This window comes from Gymnoscopelus braueri (assembly GCF_963280865.1).
Source record: "Gymnoscopelus braueri genome assembly, chromosome: 6".
NCBI classification, from domain to species: Eukaryota; Metazoa; Chordata; class Actinopteri; order Myctophiformes; family Myctophidae; genus Gymnoscopelus; species Gymnoscopelus braueri.
This window is the reverse complement of record NC_137607.1, coordinates 4,221,960-4,242,136: the sequence shown is the minus strand read 5'-3', so window position 1 is coordinate 4,242,136 and position 20,177 is coordinate 4,221,960. Positions and strand designations below refer to the sequence as shown.

General features: G+C 41.1%; 2 protein-coding genes across 2 annotated transcripts; one reads left to right on the top strand and one right to left on the bottom strand.

Moving 5' to 3' along the window:
- Positions 1-2,566: 2,566 nt before the first annotated feature.
- LOC308086415 (E3 ubiquitin-protein ligase TRIM21-like) lies at positions 2,567-4,213 on the bottom strand (the record flags this gene model as incomplete). The annotated part of the gene is made up of 4 exons (XM_080429936.1): positions 2,567-3,460; positions 3,542-3,691; positions 3,863-3,985; positions 4,073-4,213. The coding sequence occupies 4 exons, from the start codon at positions 4,211-4,213 to the stop codon at positions 2,567-2,569; spliced, it is 1,308 nt and encodes a 435-aa protein (XP_080286062.1).
- A 2,284-nt stretch (positions 4,214-6,497) lies between these two features.
- On the top strand, positions 6,498-16,325 carry LOC308087404 (transmembrane protein 205). Its single transcript, XM_080431212.1, has 4 exons — positions 6,498-6,529; positions 10,713-10,996; positions 12,188-12,351; positions 14,732-16,325. Exons 2-4 carry the CDS (start codon positions 10,897-10,899, stop codon positions 15,032-15,034), a joined length of 567 nt encoding a protein of 188 aa, XP_080287338.1. The 5' UTR covers positions 6,498-6,529; positions 10,713-10,896; the 3' UTR covers positions 15,035-16,325.
- Positions 16,326-20,177: the final 3,852 nt, after the last annotated feature.

Sequence of the window (20,177 nt, the reverse complement as noted above, 5' to 3'; positions counted from 1 at the left end):
ATTTTAACCTGCTCTTTCATTACAGAAACAAGTAGGCTTTTAACCAAAACGATCCATCTTCTTTGGGAGAAGTGGTGTTAGTGTTCCGTGGAGAAATATTGTTAGTGGGAATGAAAACATAGGCGCACCACCGGAAGGGTTGAGGGCTGACCAAAACCCCGGTTTCCCGCCAGCATGGGTCCTCCATACAGCTCAGCCCAGAGTCAAATGGAAATGTGAAAAACAGCAGAGGGCGCTGTTTTTCCTTTTTATTTGACGATGGGTTCCCAGATTGGCATCCACGGGGACCATGTGCCCTGTTGCAGTGAAGTAACCGAGTGTTGGCATGATGTGGCGGAAGGCTGAGGATCTGGCAGCTGAACAAACTGTGTCAGCTGGTGGGAGGACAGACCCGGGGACCCGGGGAAGCCAGGAAAACTGGATACTGCTGAAACTCAGTAACTGGGGCTGTCGTAGGGAAAGGTAACTGGGGGGCTGCTGCATGGGCCACAGGAGACCAGGAGGTCGTCGACTGAGTAAAAGGCTGAAAGGCTGGGCTGTCACCGGCTGTGTAAGTACGTTTCTCACTGGGGAGGAGACTGCAGTGCTGGAGACTGTGTGGAGCAGGTACTGTAATCCTGTATGCCTGGACGGGCATGGTGGCAAGGCAACCCTGGGAGAGGTTCAGAGGAGGTCCATAGACTGTAAAAAAATATGGACGAAGGGAACAGTGACTTACTCATTGGTTTCTATAGACCATTTTTGACCGGTCAAATCTCCATTCTAATTAATGGCGTGGTAATTGTTCTGCAGCCAGCAGCGGTGAAACAGCAACACCTTCTAGGCCATTAACGAGAATTTATAAAGGCTATAAAGCTCTTCCTTATGGGCTTCAAATCCAGCGGAGCCTCCTTGCTGCCTGGGCACGTCGGCCTCCCCCAGCCGGGCGGGTTCCCAGGTTTTGTTCTTGGACCGCTGGGTCCTGGCCGTGGGGAAGTGGACGAAGACACGTTGACAAACATTGGGGGCTCCACTGTACGATGGTCCCTGTGCCCATGTTTATCATGGGACCATGAGCATAAAGCCAGGGGTATCCCAACACCACTACAGGGCTTTTAAAAGGGTCAATGACGTGCAGTCTCAACTTCTCAGTGTGGTTGCCGGATATCAGTAGGGAGACAGGGACAGTGAGCGACTCTACCCTGGCTAGATGACGTCCATTATTGCCACTGACCTCAATAGCTTTGGCCAACGGCTCAGTGGGTATTGCCAATTGGTCAACAAGTGCTCTGTCTATGAAATTTGCCTCTGATCCTGACGCTATGATGGCAGGAACCTCCACACTCTGGGACCTCCACGACAACCTGACCATAAATTGATTTAGGTTAGAGAGATTGCTCGTCAGTATGCCGCCTGCTGCTATACAGCATTTGTCTTTTGGCTGTACAGGACAGGCGGCAATGACATGTCCCTTATCGCCGCAAAAAAAGCATTTACGACTTGACATACGTCTACGCCTCCTTTCCTCTGGGGTGACAACTCGGGTTGAATCTAACTGCATAGGCTCAGGTTCTGGTCCGGGTAACAGCAAAGCTTCGGTTACAGGGAAAGCGACAGGTGGGACGGGTATCGCATGTCTACCCGTCTTCTCCTGCTCACGCAGATGATTGTCGTTGCGGATCGCAGGGGCCACACGCTCCTCAAATGTCTTAGTCCCACGGGTCTCCAGATACATGAAGGGCCTTCCAGCCGCCTTCAGGGCCTTCCAGATGTCACGGGGGGTTTCTTCTGGTTGAGCAGGTTCTCGGCCTTTGTGGGAATTCCTGCTCAGCTGCTGCGTCTTCCTGAACTGATCGGCCATCTCGGAAATGAAAGTATTGACAAAGACTTCGGGTCTCCAATAGAAGGTTTTATTACATAGCGGACACTGACACACGCCTCTAGTGTCCCAGTACTGTGTGATACAGGCTTTGCAGTAGTTGTGTCCACATGGAGTGGTGATTGGATCAGTGAACACATCCAGACAGATAGAACACAGGAACTGGTCTTCAGACAGGAGACTGCTGGCAGACGCCATTTCTACACACGTAGTAAATGTAGTACTTGAACGATACCTTGCAGCTTAATAGCTATGAATCTGATCTGGATTAGTAAACGAGTAAAAAACTACTTATAAAGGGTTAACCGGGAACTGGCCGACCCACTTGCAGTGGTAAGAACTTAAACAAAGATCAATAACCTACCTATAAATTACCTTTTATAAAATCTGTGTCCCAATTGGCTTACTGGTTTGATCTGTATTTCTCTCTATACTGCCCTGGTACTCCGTGCAGTCCGCTTTTAGCTCAGCAACCCTGACGCTCATCAATATGACGTCAGTCTTGTCCAAAAATGGAGTTTCATAACGTCAGACTGGCCTCCAAGGCCATCAGAGTACTGATGTGAATCTTGCCACTTCAACGGGGTGTTTAGACATGTTATTATGGACACTGGCCATACTGTAATGCCACACACAGACACATGGACAGCCTCCCAACCTCTTGGCCTGGTAAAGGCAACTAATTTTCATGTAAAGTGGAGGATTAGACTAGTCTATGTGATTGACAGAAGAGACGATCAGAGCAGCAGAGTTTTTGCCATCATTATTAACACCAGGACTGAAGAATGGATAGAGATTATCAGTGAAGGTGCAGCCAGTGAAAGAGTAGATATGAACTCTGGTCTCCACATTATAAAAGGAGACCAGACCCTCCTCGTAATCCACAAACACTCCCACCTTCTGGAGCTTCTCTCTTACAGGGAGGAGGACAGAAGGGCCAGCAGCAGCCTTGTACTCAATTCCTCTCCTCAACACTATTGTCCAGTAACCATTGCTGGGGTTCAGTGTGATTGTTCCCTTCCTGTTGATGGACTCGCTGGCCACTCCTAAATCCCAGTCAGTCTTCCCTTTGACCTGAACCTCATAGTAAAATCTTCCGGAGGAATAGCTTTCTTTTCCTAAGACCGAGAGAAATGCAGAGAATCTCTCTGTGTTGTCTCTGAGTTTCTTCATGTCGCCAACGTTCACTTGTTTTCCATCCTCAGACAGGATGAGTTTACAGTGTGCTGTATCAGGGTCCAGAGTTACATCCACCGCACATTGCTGGATCCTCCTTAGCTCTGTATCAGCGTCACGCAGCTTCTCCATCTCTTGACTGAGTGTCTTCTCCAGCTGAGCCACAGCTGTCCTCACAGTCTCCCCGTATGAAGACTGATTGACATTGACCTTTGTCCAGTCCTTGATGGGTGGAGGGGTGTTGATGGACCTGAAGTTCTGGAGGAGGTGGAGGTAGTCTTCAGTGTGTAAGAGCTGCTTCAGCTCAGAGCTTGTCTTCTTTAACTCTGTGATCTCCTGTTCCATCTCTTTCATGAAGCCTTCAGCCTGTTCCTCTGTGGTTTTCTGCTTCTCTTCAATCACACCAATGAGCTCAGCCTGGCCTCTCTCGATACAGCCGATCAGAGAAGCGAAGACCTGCACACTGTGTGCTCTCTCCCTGTCTGCATCTTTCTTGCTGAGCTCTACTGAGTGTTTGACCTTCTGGATCTTCAGTTGTCTCTCTTGGATCATCTGCTGAACTTCGACCTCTGTCTTTCCCATCTCAAACTTCTTTTCTTCATATTCGTCTTTCAGGGATACAATCTGATGTAACCTGTGGTCTGACTCAGTGCAGAACTGACACACACACATGTGGTCAGTCTTACAGAACAGCTCCAGAGGTCTGTCATGTTTCTTACACAGCATGTCTTCCAGGTTCTTTACAGGGTCGATTAGTTTGTGTCGTTTAAACGCAGAGACTCTCTGATGAGGCTCCAGGTGAGTCTCACAGTAGGAGGCCAGACACACCAGGCAGGACTTCACAGCATTGTGCTTGGTCTCAATACAGAAGTCACAGTAGATTCCATCTGCTTTAACAGGTGCTTCTTGGCTTGTGTTGTAAATACTTGTCAACGTATGGCTCTTCCTGAACTGATCAGCCAGCTCAGAGAGAATTTTATTAACAGAGAATTCCAGCCTTGTATAAAAGGTTGTTTTACATAGGGGACACTGACACACATCATTACTGTCCCAGTACTGTGTTATACAGGTTTTACAGTAGTTGTGTCCACATGGAATGGCGATTGGATCAGTGAACACATCCAGACAGATAGAACATAGGAACTGATCTTCAGACAGGAGACTGCTGGCAGACGCCATTTCTACCGAGGTGAAAGAAATGTATATTTTCTGAATGGTACCTGCAGCTTAATAGCTATTACTGTGATATGGCTTGTAATAATTGTAAAAACACCTACTGGGTACTGGCCCAATGCAGGTTGTCCTTACAATACATAACTGGTATGACTACGGTAGAATATTGAATATTGTTTACAGGTTTGCCCTTCAACCTGTGCTACAATAGATCCTATTATTTATAAACTGGGTATGTCTCTAAATACTGCCGTTGGAGCTCAGTGAGGTCCGCTATTAAGCCGACCTGCCTTGACACTTGCATCAATATGACGTCAGTATAGCCCATATATTGAGTTCAATGGCTTCCAAGTACTCTGATTGGGTTATATAGCAACCATTAAAGTAAAAGGCTCCAATCATCCGAGTTACTCCAGCCCCTTCTTTATTCAGCTACGTGTGTCTGCTCCTGAGATGCACCGGATCAGCTAGCTCTTACTGGTCCGTAACGTTAGGAGGAGGGAAAAAATGCTTTACTCCAGTGCGCCACCTTCAGGTCAGGTCAATGGAATTGATCTGTAGGTGACGCACTGGAGTGACATTCTTCCGTCCGATGGAATATTAATGTTTTGGCCAAAAAGTTTATTTTACACAGAAGGTGGGGGGCTGAGAGTCTTTCCACCAAGGAGAGTAGGCTCGGTTGAGTAGCAAAAGTGTATTCTTTATTTTTTACTAAAGTCGAGAGATATTAAACAAAATGCCCAAAAAGTCACATAGCGGTAAGGAGAATTCCTAACTCTATATGGACCAGAGCTACGGATCCGCCTGATTTCCGCTTTCGCGGTGGAATCTCCCTTTAATCTTGAGACGAGATGCCTTTTTAACAGCTTATGGAAATCTCTACAATATTACAAAGGCTCTAACTGTGGTTATCATCATCAATTAAAAACAATTCCAACATTTTTCAAAAGTATTTCATAAATAGAATTAAAAAATCTTTAATTTCCATAAATGATGGATGGGAAGTAGTGAAAATAGCAGATCTACAAGCATACAACGCGATGCGAAGAGACGCGTTGTGAGTCCCCAGGCAAACATGTCATTTCTCTTTTGGTTCTTGAGCTACAAAGTTTGGGAACCACTGGTCTAATTCTAGTAATACGTCACCTATATACAGATTGATAACCCAGGAGGTTTAAGGCACACCAAACACTAACTTGAATTGTTTTCTTGTGACATTTTCAAAGTGAATGTTTTTGGCTTTTCCATCAGGTTTCAGTAGATACAGGTTTGTCAAGAAATGCAAATTGAATTACCATGACAATTCAAGCAAAGGCTCTGGCTTTGCATGAATTGTCTCCAGATGAGAGTATAATGAGCTATACTGTCTGGAGACAGTAAAAGTACTGGATTACCAAATCAGCCTACTGCAGGCCTCAGGCTGAGGCCTAGTAGGTAGTAGTAGATTTGGTAATCCACCCTGCACTCTTCTCCTGAATATGATCAGGGATGCAACATCAAACTAAATGATTTAATTGATTATATTAAATGATCAATTTCAATAAAATAATAGATTTTCAGAGATTATTTTCAAAATAGCCAAAACAACCGATCTAAAAGCTCACAACATGTAACGGTGTGCGATGCATGTCAGCTTGTAGATCGGCTATTTTTACTATTTTTGGCCAACACTGTTATACACCAAAGTATAAAACAGGGCGTAAGTGGTTCATAATAATAAGACTAATCAATTATACAGAATAAAGTAAAACAATTTGTGTTGATTTGTTGGTGCAAAATATTAAAAACAAATGTTTTAAAAAAAGCAGGCTTTTAATTTAGGCTTTATGATTTAGATTATTATCACAAAAAACACATTACCACTTCAGCCCAATATATATTTCAGCCATTTGAAAATAGCCGATCTACAAGCTCACAATGGGCTGCGATGCGAAGCATTGTGAGCTTGTAGATCTGCTATTTTCAAAATATCGTTATACATTTGAAAACTTGTGAAATGGACATTCTGCACGATGAGTACTTTTACTTTTGTACTTAGTACATTCTGATACCAATACTTTTGTACTTTTACTCAAGTCAATTTTGAATCCCGGACTTTCACTTGTAACAGATAGAGTATTTCTACACTGCAGTATTGATACTTTAAAAAAGAAATGTGAGTAGCCTACTTTTTCCACCACTGCACGTTGGACTCAGATTCCCACAATGCAACGGGAAGGTGCAGGCCAGGAAGTACCGTTAAAGTAAGTGAGGAAAGTTTACTAGACAACAGAGTTGTGGCGTTTCTCTGCAGCAACAGCAACAGATCTGCTGAGGGTGAAGGTAGGTAATGCACCTTTTATCATTATTATTATTATTATTATTATTATTATTATTTACAAACACATCTGGATCCATTTGCAGCAGCTGATCTGTGTTACTTTAAAACACTTTTGTTGTGTCTTTAAATGCGATCCATATCGTCCATATTATCAACACACTGCAGCCTGTGATCTTTATGCAAGTTGCTACAGTGTTAGCAACCGCTTATTACTATGTGGCTACAATGTAACTATCGATTATTTCCTACAGCGATTGTAGCCGATCATATCGAATATCGCCGATCTGCAGAAAGCTCGATCACAGCGTGAATTGTGATGATTTTTTGTATTTTTAATCCCCCCTCTCATATCGATATTATATATAACAACAATACAAATAATTATATTTTATTCAGTGAAGTGGATTAGTTGTGATCAGCTGTTGCAGCAGCTATAGCTGCATGCATAATATTTATTATGGAGACTTTCCATATTCATTGGTCACTCAGGTGAAGGTGACTTTGAACCATATGGTTTTGTGTTTGACTGAAATGTAGTGACTGCCTGGCTGCCATGGACCATTATTAATCTGCTGAAGTACACACACACACACACACACACACACACACACACACACACACACACACACACACACACACACACACACACACACACACACACACACACACACATGCAGTGGTGGGAGAAGTACTCAGATGTTTTACTTAAGTAAAAGTAGTAATACCACAATTTAAAAAGATACTCTGTTACAAGTAAAAGTCTTGTGTTCAAAAATGTTACTTGAGTAAAAGTACCAAAAATATTGGCGTCAAAATTTAAAATAGCCTATGTATAAAATAGGCCTAAAGTGGTTAATGTATGCTTTATAATATAATCATTTATATCTGCAAAGTAACTATTAACTAAAGTTTTCAAATAATTGTAGTGGAGTAAAAGTACAATATTTGCCTCTGAGATGTAGTGGAGTAGAAGTAAAAGTACGGAAAACTGGAAATACTCCAGTAAAGTAAAAAATACCTCAATTACAGTACAGGTACAGTACCTGAGTAAATGTACTTAGTTACTTTACACCACTGCACACCTTGTCTTTCAATGAGGCTTTGGCTATGTCATTGACTGAGGTCAGCACTGTGTTATGTAATCCTGATACTTATTTGAATGAAAAATACATTATTTATATAACCGATCTGTATGGTAGTGGAGTGTGTTAATACGATATACTGTAGGTAACTAGTACACGTGTATAAGGGTTGGAGGTGGTCTCCCCCTACTCGTCCATCAAGTAGTACTGCCTGGAGCTCGTAAGCCCAATATCCCCCCCCCCCCCTGGCCAAGCAGGGATTGCCACTTTGATGAGCTTGGTAGAAATGTGGGTTTCTCGTTGCAAAATGACCCAGGTACAAAACCCAGGTATACTGTAGGTAGTAGGGCTGGTAACTTTCCTCAGAAATGATATTCGAATATTGGTCTTAAAAATTGGCAAATATTTGAATATTATTATTATTATTATATGTTTTCTACTACATTACACTATACCACTACACTACACTATACTGTATATTATCTTAACATTCTTTTATTATACCATTATATACTGCATACACACTATTGCTGTACTATATTATATTATCATATACTATCTAGTGTCTTGAGACAACTTGTTGTGATTTGACACTATAATAAAATTGAATTGAATTGAATTGAATTGTTTATTTGACAGGGACAATACAAAAATGTATCAAGTGCTCGGATCCAATAATACATAGTTTTTTGTATTGTCCCTGTCAATTAAACATAAAAAAATACATAAAAAAATATATTTTTTTTAATGTATTTATTTAATTCGAATATTAATTTTCATATTCAAATATACATATTTTCCCTGTATTCGAGGAATATTCGAAATTCGAATATTAATTTACCAGCCCTAGTAGGTAGGACATTAAAGTTATAGCCTGCAGGTTTAAATTTAACTTAGTGGAACCAAATGGACCCGTCCATTTGGTTCCACTTGTACACTCTCAGAGTTGCACTCTGTTCATTTTCAGGATTCAAATTCAAGAGCATCGAGCCGCGTTTCGAGCTTGCAGATCTGCTAATTTTGATGCTCTTGTGTGACGCTGTAGAACGATCAACTAGGGCGTTACTTTACCCAAAAAAAACAAGTTAGAATATGGAGATAAAAGAGGATTATGCCCGACAACAGTAAAAGCTCCTCGGCATAATGATTTGGCCGGTAGAGTTCCTAGTAACCAGTGATGGAACGCAACTATTTACTCAAGTACTTTACTTTAAGTACAATGTTGAGGTACTTTTACTTTCCAATTGTCTATACTTTTACTTCTACTCCACTACATCTCAGAGGCAGATATTGTATTTTTACTCCACTACAATTATTGTAGTTACTAGTTACTCTGCAGATATAAATCATTACGTTATAAAACATACATTAACCACTTTAGCCCTATTTTATACATAGGCTATTTGAAAATGGCAGATCTACAAGCTCACAACGCGTCGCATCGCGACGCGTTGTGAGCTTTTAGATCTGCTATTTTCAAACATTTTAGTACTTTTACTTTTGGTACTTTAAGTACATTTTGGTACCAATACTTTTGTACTTTTACGCAAGTAAATTTTGAATTCTGGACTTTTTTCTTGTAACAGAGTACTTCTACTTTGCAGTATTGATACTTTTACTTAAGTAAAACATTTGAGTACTTTTTCCACCACCACTGCTTGTAACCACTAACTAACCACAGTGCTTTGGCTGTGCTTTCTCGGAAAGATGCTGCCCTCTGCCCCACTAACCTGAAAAGCTGTTCCAGTGTTTGGTGTTGAACCTTTAAGGCGTGTCTCTCTCTCTCCAACAGAGTTGTACACTCACTCACTCACTCATTATTACTGTTCACTGATGTGTTGACAGGCACAGGTGTTAGTACATTCTCCAATGTGTGTGCAGGAGGCCAGGACACACAACTCTTATCAGACACAACTTTTAACGTACAATAAATATTAAGGTTGAGATCTGTACCGATACCAATTTTTTCCCCTTGACCGATCAGTGTTGCCAGATTTGCGAGAGAAATAAGCAGGCAGGTCTATGAAAACAAGCCCAAAACAAGCGACTAATAATAGGCCACATGACCTGTATACATATATATATGTATTGAAAATAGCCGATCTACAAGCTCACAACGCGTCTTCATAGAAAGACTTCATAGAAAAACAAGCCCAAAAGTCGCTTATAATAAGCAGACATGTGTTCCCGATACCAATACCCACAACTTGTGTATCGGTGGATTTACCGGTTATCCGATACCAGTGTGTCATTTAAAAACCTCCTTGAGGGGGTTCCAAATAGACCCTCACAGGTCTGGAACTCTCAGTCAGTAAACTCTTTTACTAAAACAACAAATGTAAGTAGTTCTTCCACCTCTGGTGCTATCTGCAGCTACGTTGCAACACCCTCCATTGACAGCCCATTCATGAGACAGAAAAGTCCTGTCTGACTGTATTAAACCTGTTTTGAAATTGCACATACAGTACAGTATGCAGGACGGTGAGGGATTTAAAATGAGTGCTTCCAAACTCAAACACAATAGAAAACAGTTTATCGACAGAAAGTTGCTCATAACATGTCAACGCCAAAGATGGATTTAAAATATATATATATATTGGTGAGTTTAGTGCCCTTTAACCCATTAAGACCTGTAGCCGATTGTACAAATGTCTTCTAAATCCCAAAAGTATTCTGAAAAAAATATATGTTTCTATATCAGTGGTGCTCAAACTTTTTCATGTCAAGGACCCCCAAAATTATATGTATTTGGCCTCCGACCCCCATCTCAAAAGATGTTGTTCCAGGGACCCCCAGAAGCAAAGATTTGAGTTTTTTTTTAAAACGCTTTAAAGATTTGCACACATTTTCACGATTTTTTAAAAATAGCCAAAGTGTAAAATAATGCTTTTTAGCTCAAATAAAAAAATGACACAGATGCGTTCCAGGTCTCAATGGGTTAAAATAAGTGCTTCCAAACTCAAACACAATAGAAAAGAGTTTAATAACAGAAAGTTGCTCATAACATGTCAACGCCAAAGATGGATTTAAATATATATATATTGGTGAGTTTAGTGCCCTTTAACACGATCAGATGTGTGACTCTCTATGTCTGCATTCCCAGACTCTGAAGAGGAGGATAACGTGGGGGCCCTTCATCATCCTATAACTCCCCAGGAGAGAACAGAAGAGGGAGAGGCGGGCGTTGGTGTGGTCGTTCCTTCCGTGGTGCAACGCCACGCGGTGGAGTCAGGAGTCAGGAGTCGGGAGGAGTTTGGAAACGTGAGCAGGAGGAGGAAAGCGTCATCATGTCCACCGACCGGGACCCCAACTTCACGGCCAAGCTGCTGCACCTAATCATGCTCTCCACCTACTGGGGCATGCAGATCTGGGTCACCTTCATATCAAGTTTGTGCCCACTTTGTTAGCGCCCGTAGCCGAGTGCGCTTGTAGATCTGCTATTTTTGAGAAAAGAAATCGTGAAAATGTGTGCAAATCATTTTTTAACTAAAATCTTTGCTTCTGGTGGGGGTCCCTGGAACAAAATATTGTCAGACGAGGGGGGGGGTCTATGGACAAATACATACCATTTTGGGTGGTCCTTGACCTGAAAAAAGTTTGAGAACCACTGAACATTTTTTAAATGTTTTTTATTTTCTTTTTTTAACTTTTAGGATTTAGACATTTGTAGAATCCCCTCAGAAGCAAAGATTTGAGTTAAAATGTTGGCTTTAAAAATCATATCTATTCAAAGGGTGCGTTCGGAAATACAGCACTGAGCGCACTGGCCAATACAAACTAATAGGCGAGTGCGCTCCGGTGCGCAATTTCCGAACGCACCCAAAGATTTGCACAAATGTTCACGGTTAAACAAAATAAAAATTTCAATTGGATTGAATTCAACCACTTGAAAATCTAGAGTCACTATTCTGGGGTGAACGTTCACTGAAGATAGCTGATCTACAAGCTCACAACGCATAGCGTGACAACAGCGCGTCATTGTGAGCTTGTAGATCAGCTATTTTGTGGTTTAAATCGGGCAATGACACACGCCACACACAATCTAACATCTTCGCTATTTGAGTTCAGTCACTGAATGGCTAAAACAAAGACGCAGCGCTGTGGTAACAATAATCAGTGGTGTAAAGTAACTAAGTACATTTACTCAAGTACTGTACTTAAGTACAATTTTGAGGTACTTTTACTTTACTGGAGTTTTTCCAATTGTCTATACTTTTACTTTTACTCTACTACATCTCAGAGGCAAATATTGTACTTTTACTCCACTACAATTATTTGAAAACTTTAGTTACTAGTTACTTTTCAGATATAAATGATTACATTATAAAACATACATTAATCACTTTAGCCCTGTTTTATACCTAGGCTATTTTCAATCATTTTTGTACTTTTACTTTTGGTACTTTAAGTACATTTTGATACCAATACTTTTGTACTTTTACTGAAGTAAATTTTGAATTCCGGACTTTTGCTTGTAACAGGGTACTTCTACATTGCAGTATTGATACTTTTACTTAAGTAAAACATTTGAGTACTTTTTCCACCACTGACAATAATAAATATCTTCTTCTCCCGCAGGCTTCGTGATGAACAACCACCTGAACAGACACACGTACGCCTTCATCCAGAGCCGCCTGGTGCCTTTCTACCTCCACCTGGGCTCGGCCTGTGCCTTCTTCAACCTGGCTCTCTACGCCGTGTACCATCCCAGTGACCTGCTGGACGAACGGGAAGCCTTCCAGGTTTGAATATTGATTGAATATTTTATTAGGCAAAACAATTTTAAACATTTATAATACTTTGTCTAAAAGGTCCGTCCAAAAAAGGTCCTTGCGGTCTTGTTTCCATTGAGGTCCTTGGTATTCAATTCATAGACATATATAGTAGCAACCAAACAGTTCAAATATCAACACAAAAATACAGAAAAGAATAACACTATACAGTATGTACAAACAAAACAAAAATGCAGGAAAGAAATGGGGGGGGTCGTCTGACTAACGGGAAAATGGTACTACCTCCTCTTTTGGCCTCCAGAAAGGTGAGTTTTTAGGGCCCAGCGAACTGCACTTTTTGAGGGATGGGGTTAGACTATTCCAAACCTGGGTGGCAGTGCTGTAGAAGGAGAATTTGCCCATGTTTGTTTTATGGGTGGGTGGTACCAGATTGATACGGTACGTAGCTATCTGACACACCAGTGGGCCGTGACGACTCCAAAGGCCATTTCACTTTTCAGTGGTGGAGGACTACAAAAATGTTGTACTTAAAGGGATAGTTCACCCCCAAAATGACATTTTTTCTATGGACTAGTTACCCCATGGAGACTTGAATTCATGGATATATTGTCTCATTCCTAAGCCAATAATTTGATGACCAGCGGACCGGTAGGCAGCGGTCCCGGTAGGAGACACAAAGGAGACTCTTTGTGTCTCCTACCGGGCAGTACCACAGTGCTCTGAGGTATGTCACTGGCTGGATACTGAATCTTACATACTTGTTTTTTTAAGTACAGGAAATTGTTTGAATTCCTTTGATGGTTGATTGGTTGATCCTTCATCTGCCATGACATAGCACTTCACTTAATCTGTAAAGAGATGTTAGAGATATTACATACTGTTATGTTGCTAAACAGGGTTCGCTAACGGCTATACTTATCAGGCTAGCTATATGTTGCTCTGAGGCTTAAAAAAATAAAAAAATAAAGCATGGGTTCCCGAGGCTACTCTGAGGCTGACCTTACATTTAGAATTTTTCTGAGGAAAATAAATGCCACTGGTTGGATGTTCTTGAACTTGTGACTTTCAGTTTTGGTTCGTAAGCCTTCAGACAAGACAGGCACCAAACGGTTCACTACAAATAGATGTTCCATTGCATGCCTTCATGTTAAAGTGCAAACTGCTTGAAACAATCTGTGCTTTTTGAAGTTGCTTAACGTTGCTATTTTGGGCATGTCATAAAAAAGTGAGCTTGTAGATTGGCTATTTTCATCATGCTACACCGCCTTACAACAAGGTATAAAATTGGGCTTAAAGGGATACTTCACTTTAGGGCCGGGGACACATTTAAAAAATATATAAAAAATAAATGAAAAAAGTTATGGAAAATTCATGGCCCCCTCACGCATTAGAGTGTCCTACTAATGTGTGAGGGGGCCATGAATTTTCCATAACTTTTTTCATTTATTTTTAATATTTTTTTTAAATGTGTCCCCGGCCCGAAAGTGAAGTATCCCTTTAAGCACATGATCCCTAGTGTCTCTTTTCTGGGGTGAACATTTGGCAAAAATAGCTGATCTACAAGCTCACAACTTGTGACTACTTTCGGCAAAGATATTTTATTTAGAGTAAAAACAGGGGGGGCTCTTGTACTAAATGGTAAATGGTGCATTTATATAGTTGATTCCGGCCAACTAGTACTTACTAATTTATAGTGGTTAAGTTTATGTTTATGTTTATTATTTGCACACACAATGAAGTACACAGACAAAAAATGTGTACAAAAAAATATGCAGGATAGGTGTGTAACTGTTTTGGCTTTATACAAACATCTCCCCTCATAAAAGAGAGAAATAAATAAAAACACATCCTGTCAAAAATCGATGAATTAAAAAGAGACAATAAAGAACAACAATAAAAATAGAAGAAAAACAAATAGTCTAATAATCTTATCTAATCATTGATGTTTTTGATCAATTACTTTTTAGGTCCTTTTTTATCCCATTAAGACCTGAAGCCAATTCTAGAATTGTCTTCTAAATCCCAACAGTTTTCTGAAAAACATATGTTTCTATATCAGTGGTTCTCAAACTTTTTCATGTCAAGGAACCCCCAAATGATATGTATTTGGCCGTGGACCCCCATCTCAAAATAATTTGTTCCAGGGACCCCCAGAAGCAAAGATTTGAGTTAAAAATGTTCGCTTGAAAATAATATATATTCAAAGATTTGCACACATTTTCACGATTTTTCGTGAAAACGCTCGGTGCCACGCTATGAGCTTGTATATCTGCTATTTTTACTAGCCAAAGTGTAAAATAATGCTATTTAGCTCAAATAAATTTTTTTACACAGATGCGTTCCAGGTCTTAATGGGTTAAGTGGTTGACATTTGTATCTCCTCCCCCAGATCTTCATCTTCTTCGTGTCGGTGACGGTGTCGGCCGTCAACGCCCAGTGGTTCGGCCAGATGACCTCTGAGATCATGGCGTCCATGCACCTCATCGAGCAGGCGTGCGGCCTGGGCCAGGACATCGGCCTGACGTCCAACCGCGAGGCCTACGCCAAGCTCTGCGACACGGACAGGAAGTACAAGTACCTCAGCGGACGCCTCTGGCTCTACCGCCTGCTGTCCTCGCTGTGCAACCTGGGCTGCATCGCCTGCAACTTCTACAGCCTCTGCTACACGGCCGAGAACCTCGTCACTTTGTAGGGAATTATGGTTAGCTCTGAGTCCAGAGCGTTGGCGAGTTCTCCCTCTCTCTCTCACGCTCTGCCAGGCACGGTGCTTTTCCCCATAGACAGAAACTTCTGTGCGAGGTCTCCCGAACAGGCAACCCTGTAAGCCACAGCCCACTGAGACCCAGACAAACAGCCCAGACAGCCACAGCCCACTTGCCAATGTAACTGTTTTTTTTGCATTTGCTTGTTTCTCTCGCGAAACCTGGAAACCTGGCAACCCTGTAAGCCACAGAGACAAACAGCCCAGACAGCCACAGCCCACTTGTGTTAGTTTGCATTTGCTTGTTTCTCTCGCGAAACCTGGAAACCCACTTGCCAATTGTATGGATAGATAAAGAAAACGGATTTCGCTACTCACCGAAATGAAGCCGTTTTATAATGTTGAAAGACTATTCTCCGGGTGGGGAAACAACGTCTCAGGACCCCACTTTTTTTGTGTGAAAATCCACTTTTTGGGCAGAACATGAAACATGCCCGCCAGACGGAAATTATTTTATTCACTCAACTTCGCCCTCTACAGATCTGGTCAATGGTTATTTATATTGGACGAGAGCTAGGAATATGATATGATATGGTATCAACTTTTTAATTGCGAGGACCCCCGGGTTGGTATGAATTAGGCCACGGACCCCCCCTAACTCCAAGAGTGTTCAAATGGAACCAAATGGGTCCATTTGGTTCCATTTAAACACTCTTGGAGTTACAGACCATTTGAACACTCTTTGAAAATCCAGGTGAATTATTGACGGTTAGGAATAAAAGGGACCCTTGGCAAGTCTATAACTTTTGGTCCACTCGAACCACCTCAAGGACCCCTGGGGGTCCCCGGAAACCCCACTTTGAGTGAGAAGAACCACTGAAATACACACACCAGCTCAACCCGCCACTCCAAACAACGTGTCCTTCATCTCCGAAAACAGAAGAAAATACGCTTTTCTTGGAGGAATGTCAACGCCCCCAAATTCACACCGAACGCGATTTGAACCGCTGCGATTGTCCGATGAACGGGTGTGTCTGAAACACCCGTGAAAGCTGACGTGGACCTTTGTGGTGTTTTTTACGCCTTGTCCTGTTTTCACACAGCTTGGCTTCTGGTTCTGGCTGCCGCTCTGTCTCGCCGCTTCTCTACTTCTCTCAACCTCGCCGTGCGGTCGCTCGTCTCCACAGACAGTGCATTATGAACCTCGCCACTTGTGCCTTTTATGAACTTGCCGTTAAGTCGCACATTTTAAATACGTTAACCCATTAAGGCCGGGAACGCATCTGTGTGTCATTTTTAAGATCTCTTTGGCTATTCAAAAATAGCAGACCTACAAGCTCGTAGCACTTGGTGCCGCGCTACGAGCTTGTAGATCTGCTATTTTTGAAAAATCTTGAAAATGTATATATTTTTCAAAGCAAACATTTGTAACTCAAATCTTTGTTTCTGGGGATTCTAAGAATGTCTTCTAAATGCTAACAGTTTTCTGAAAAACGTATGTTGCTTTAATATCAGTGGTTCTCAAACTTTTTCATGTCAAGGACCCCCAAAATGATGTATTTGGCCGCAGACCCCCGTCTAAAAAAAAATTGTTCCAGCGACCCCCCCCCCAGAAGCAAAGATTTGAGTTAAAATGTCCGCTTTAAAAATATATATGCACAAATTGTTACGATTTAAAAAAAATAGCAGATCTACAAGCTCATGAGCTTGTATATCTGCTATTTTTGAATAGCCAAAGAAATCTAAAATGACAGAGATGCGTTCCCGGTCTTAATGGGTTAATAGGGACGTCCCCACTGAGCCAGTTAATTTGAGGTATAATCGTTATTCTCATGCTAGGGGGGAAATATGAATAGTAGCGCTCGTTCAATACGTGGACTTTAGCTCTTTGTTGGTTTCTTGTTTTTCTGAAGATACACGTTGATGCCACAGGGAGACCTACTGTACGACAATCATAGCTTTCAAAACTGTGTGTGTGTGTGTGTGTGTGTGTGTGTGTGTGGGGAGGAGGGGGAAGGGGAAGGGGAGAGTCTCCTCCTCCTCCCCCTACGCTGTGGACTGAACTACGACCGCCATAGCCCTCAAAAACAACCCTTTGCTGTGGAACGCAGCCTGAACATTTCTGCTTTTAGAAACTGGGATGCATTTTAGTTTAACCCGTTAAGACCGGGAACGCATCATCTGTGTCGTTTTAAGATTTATTTGGCTATTCAAAAAATAGCAGCTCTACAAGCTCTTAGCGCAGCTATGAGCTTGTAGATCTGCTATTTCTTTGCAGATCTGCTTATTTATTTTTTTTATCAGGGAAATGTTGTGCAAATCTTTCAATATATATTTTTGAAAGCGAACATCTTAACTCAAATCTTTGCTTCTGGGGATTCTACGTACGAATGTCTTCTAAATCCTAACAGTTTTTTTTTAAACTTGTTTTAAAAATGTTGTAGTAAAATGTTCTCAAACTTTTTTCAAGGCCGCGGACCCCCATTTCAAAATATGTTGTTCCGGGACCCCCCCCCCAGAAAAGAAATGTTTAAAAATATAGACTTATTTCTTCTTGACTTAATGTTCCGCTGAGATAATTCTATGATAACTTGCACAAATTTTAAGATTTTTCAAAAATAGCAGATATGCAACCTCATAGTGCGGCACCGAGTATCTACTATTTTTGAATAGCCAAAGAAATCTTAAATGACACGGATGTGTTCCCGGTCTTAATTAAGGGTTAACATCACAAACAAACGATGCACGGCACCTTTTTTCCACTGAGTGGCCACTAAGCCAAAGGAAGACACCCCACCACTAAGCCAAAGGAAGACACCAGGAATGTGTGAATGAATGAATGCTGCTCCGTCCAGTTCAGTCTGCTCAGCTCGCTGAAACTCCAAACCTTCAACACCTTCCAACCTAAAGATCCAGTTGGTCCTGTTGGTCTAGTTGTGCTGATACTCTTGCTAGTAGTCACCCATGTGGAGACAGGATATCGACTCAGTCGGCGGGAAACCTCATTATGTTCAAAACTTTTCAGGATTCAAATTCAAAAATGGCAAAAGTAACTAACAGATCAGATCCGTTTTGAGCTTGTAGATCTGCTACTTTTGATGCTTTTGTGTGACACTCTAGCATGATCAAGTAGGGCATTCATTTACGAAAAAACAAAAAAAGTTATAGAGTATGGAGATAAGAGGTTTCTGCCCGACAGCAACGATATGAAGTGAAATGTACTGTATTTTTTGTGTTGCCAGATTGTGAGATAAATAAGCAGCCAGGTCTATGAAAACAAGCCTAAAACAAGCGACTAATATAGGCCACATGACCTATATACATGTGTGTATATATATATTGAAAATAGCCGATCTACAAGCTCATAACGCGTCTTCATCGGTTAACAAGTCGCTTATAATAAGCAGACATGGCAACTCTGGCAGTGCACCTTGTTTTGAGAGATTATGCTGCAGCAGCGCAGTGATTCTGGACACAAAAAAATAGTACCATGTGACGGAGGGGTCAAAGTTGAACGAAACCTGCGCTATGTGGTAGGTCAACAATACAAATGACGCTAGTTTTTTGGATTCATTTATTTTTAATGAGTGGCCCCCACCAAATCACCGGAACTACTTAATATTCATCAGAACCGGACCAGAACTCTAATCGATCAATTAATACCTTTGCAACCAATACATTAATGCCAAGTATTTCCTACAGCTTCCAAAAGTCCAAAAATCTGAACTAACCCTTTAACCAAGTCTCGTTTAGCCACACGATCAGAGATCTCCATTAGGGCTGAGCTTGTACATCAGCTATTTTAACTATTTTGGAACGTACTTTTCACCTATAATGATATGCCCAAAATGGGGAGTATGAATATTTTTTTTTAATTAAATTGCCGATTATTTCTTATAATCAATTAAATCAATTAGTTTGATGAACTGTTGTACCTCTAATCGTGGACTGGTGACTAAATGTAATGTGGGGGCTAGAGAACTGTGGAGAAAACCAGCGCTAATAAACCGACGTCCTGATACCGTCCCCAATATGAAGGACCGTCCTAAAGTCACGGCGCTGGTTCTGTGATGCTGTTATTTTTCATCTGTCACCAGACGTATCAGTAGGTCGGTAGGGATGGGTATCCAATCCGGTTCTTATCGATTCCCCGTTTTGGTTCCATAAAGGTCAAATGTTTTGATAACAAAAATATTTTCATTCATTTAAGCGTTTACCTGAGATGGAGCCAACGCTGAAACTTTTTGTCCTGGTGTTTAAATGAACTGTCCCTGTAAACTAATTTAACATAATTGTCAACTTTAAGAAATATAATGAATAGTAACCTCTCATACGCTTGTTGTATGCTTTATTTATTGCAGAAATACGGCATCCTTAATTGATTTGAATTTTATCGATTTCAATTCCCAACCCGTCTCAGCAGGTAGAGATCTCTTGATTGGTTGGCTATGCGAGACTATATCCTTAACTCTATGAATGTAACGTTTTATAATGCAACCCCGACTGTTATTGTGCCTTTTAGATGGATATTGTTTGTTGTTTCATGTTGTCTGTGTTAGTTTTTATGAACAGTTTTATTTTTTGTTAAAAAAAAAAGAAGAAAGAAATGTATTTACTGATGTTCTGTACTGAACCCATCAACCCATTGATGGGTTTTGTAACCAAACTTAAATGGATTTACGTTAAATCTGTACAGCAGGTATGTTGAAAATCACTCTCAAACTTTGATCAAAGATCAAAGCAAAGGGTTACTAACGATCCCCTGAAATCCACTATTCAATGGCCTTTATCCTCTTTATTTCTTTGAATAAAAGTTTCTTTGTATAAGAGCAGTTATACCACTATGTCCTACAACAAGAATGATCCACTAGATGGTGAAGATCCTCTTACGTATAGTTACAGTGCAAAAATGTTCAGACAATTTGAATACAGTGGTTCTATTAAAAACTGGCCAAATTGTCATAATAGTGAAATTGTGAAAATAGCAGATCTACAGTGAGATTCTATTTTCACAATTTATCTGTGGAACTGAGTCAAAGAAAATTGAATGCCTCGACTCCTACAATTCCAAGTGCTTATTAGGGTGGAGGGTCCCCAGTTCAAATATGATTATTTGGGGGGGTCACAGGTTGAA

What these genes read in the sequence shown, in the direction of transcription:
- LOC308087404 (XM_080431212.1), top strand. Translation starts at nt 10,897, where the DNA reads ATGTCCACCGACCGGGACCCCAACTTCACGGCCAAGCTGCTGCACCTA. An exon ending in CTGGGTCACCTTCATATCAA is followed by an intron (nt 10,997 to 12,187) that starts GTTTGTGCCCAC and finishes CTTCTCCCGCAG; the next exon opens with GCTTCGTGATGAACAACCAC. An exon ending in ACGAACGGGAAGCCTTCCAG is followed by an intron (nt 12,352 to 14,731) that starts GTTTGAATATTG and finishes CTCCTCCCCCAG; the next exon opens with ATCTTCATCTTCTTCGTGTC.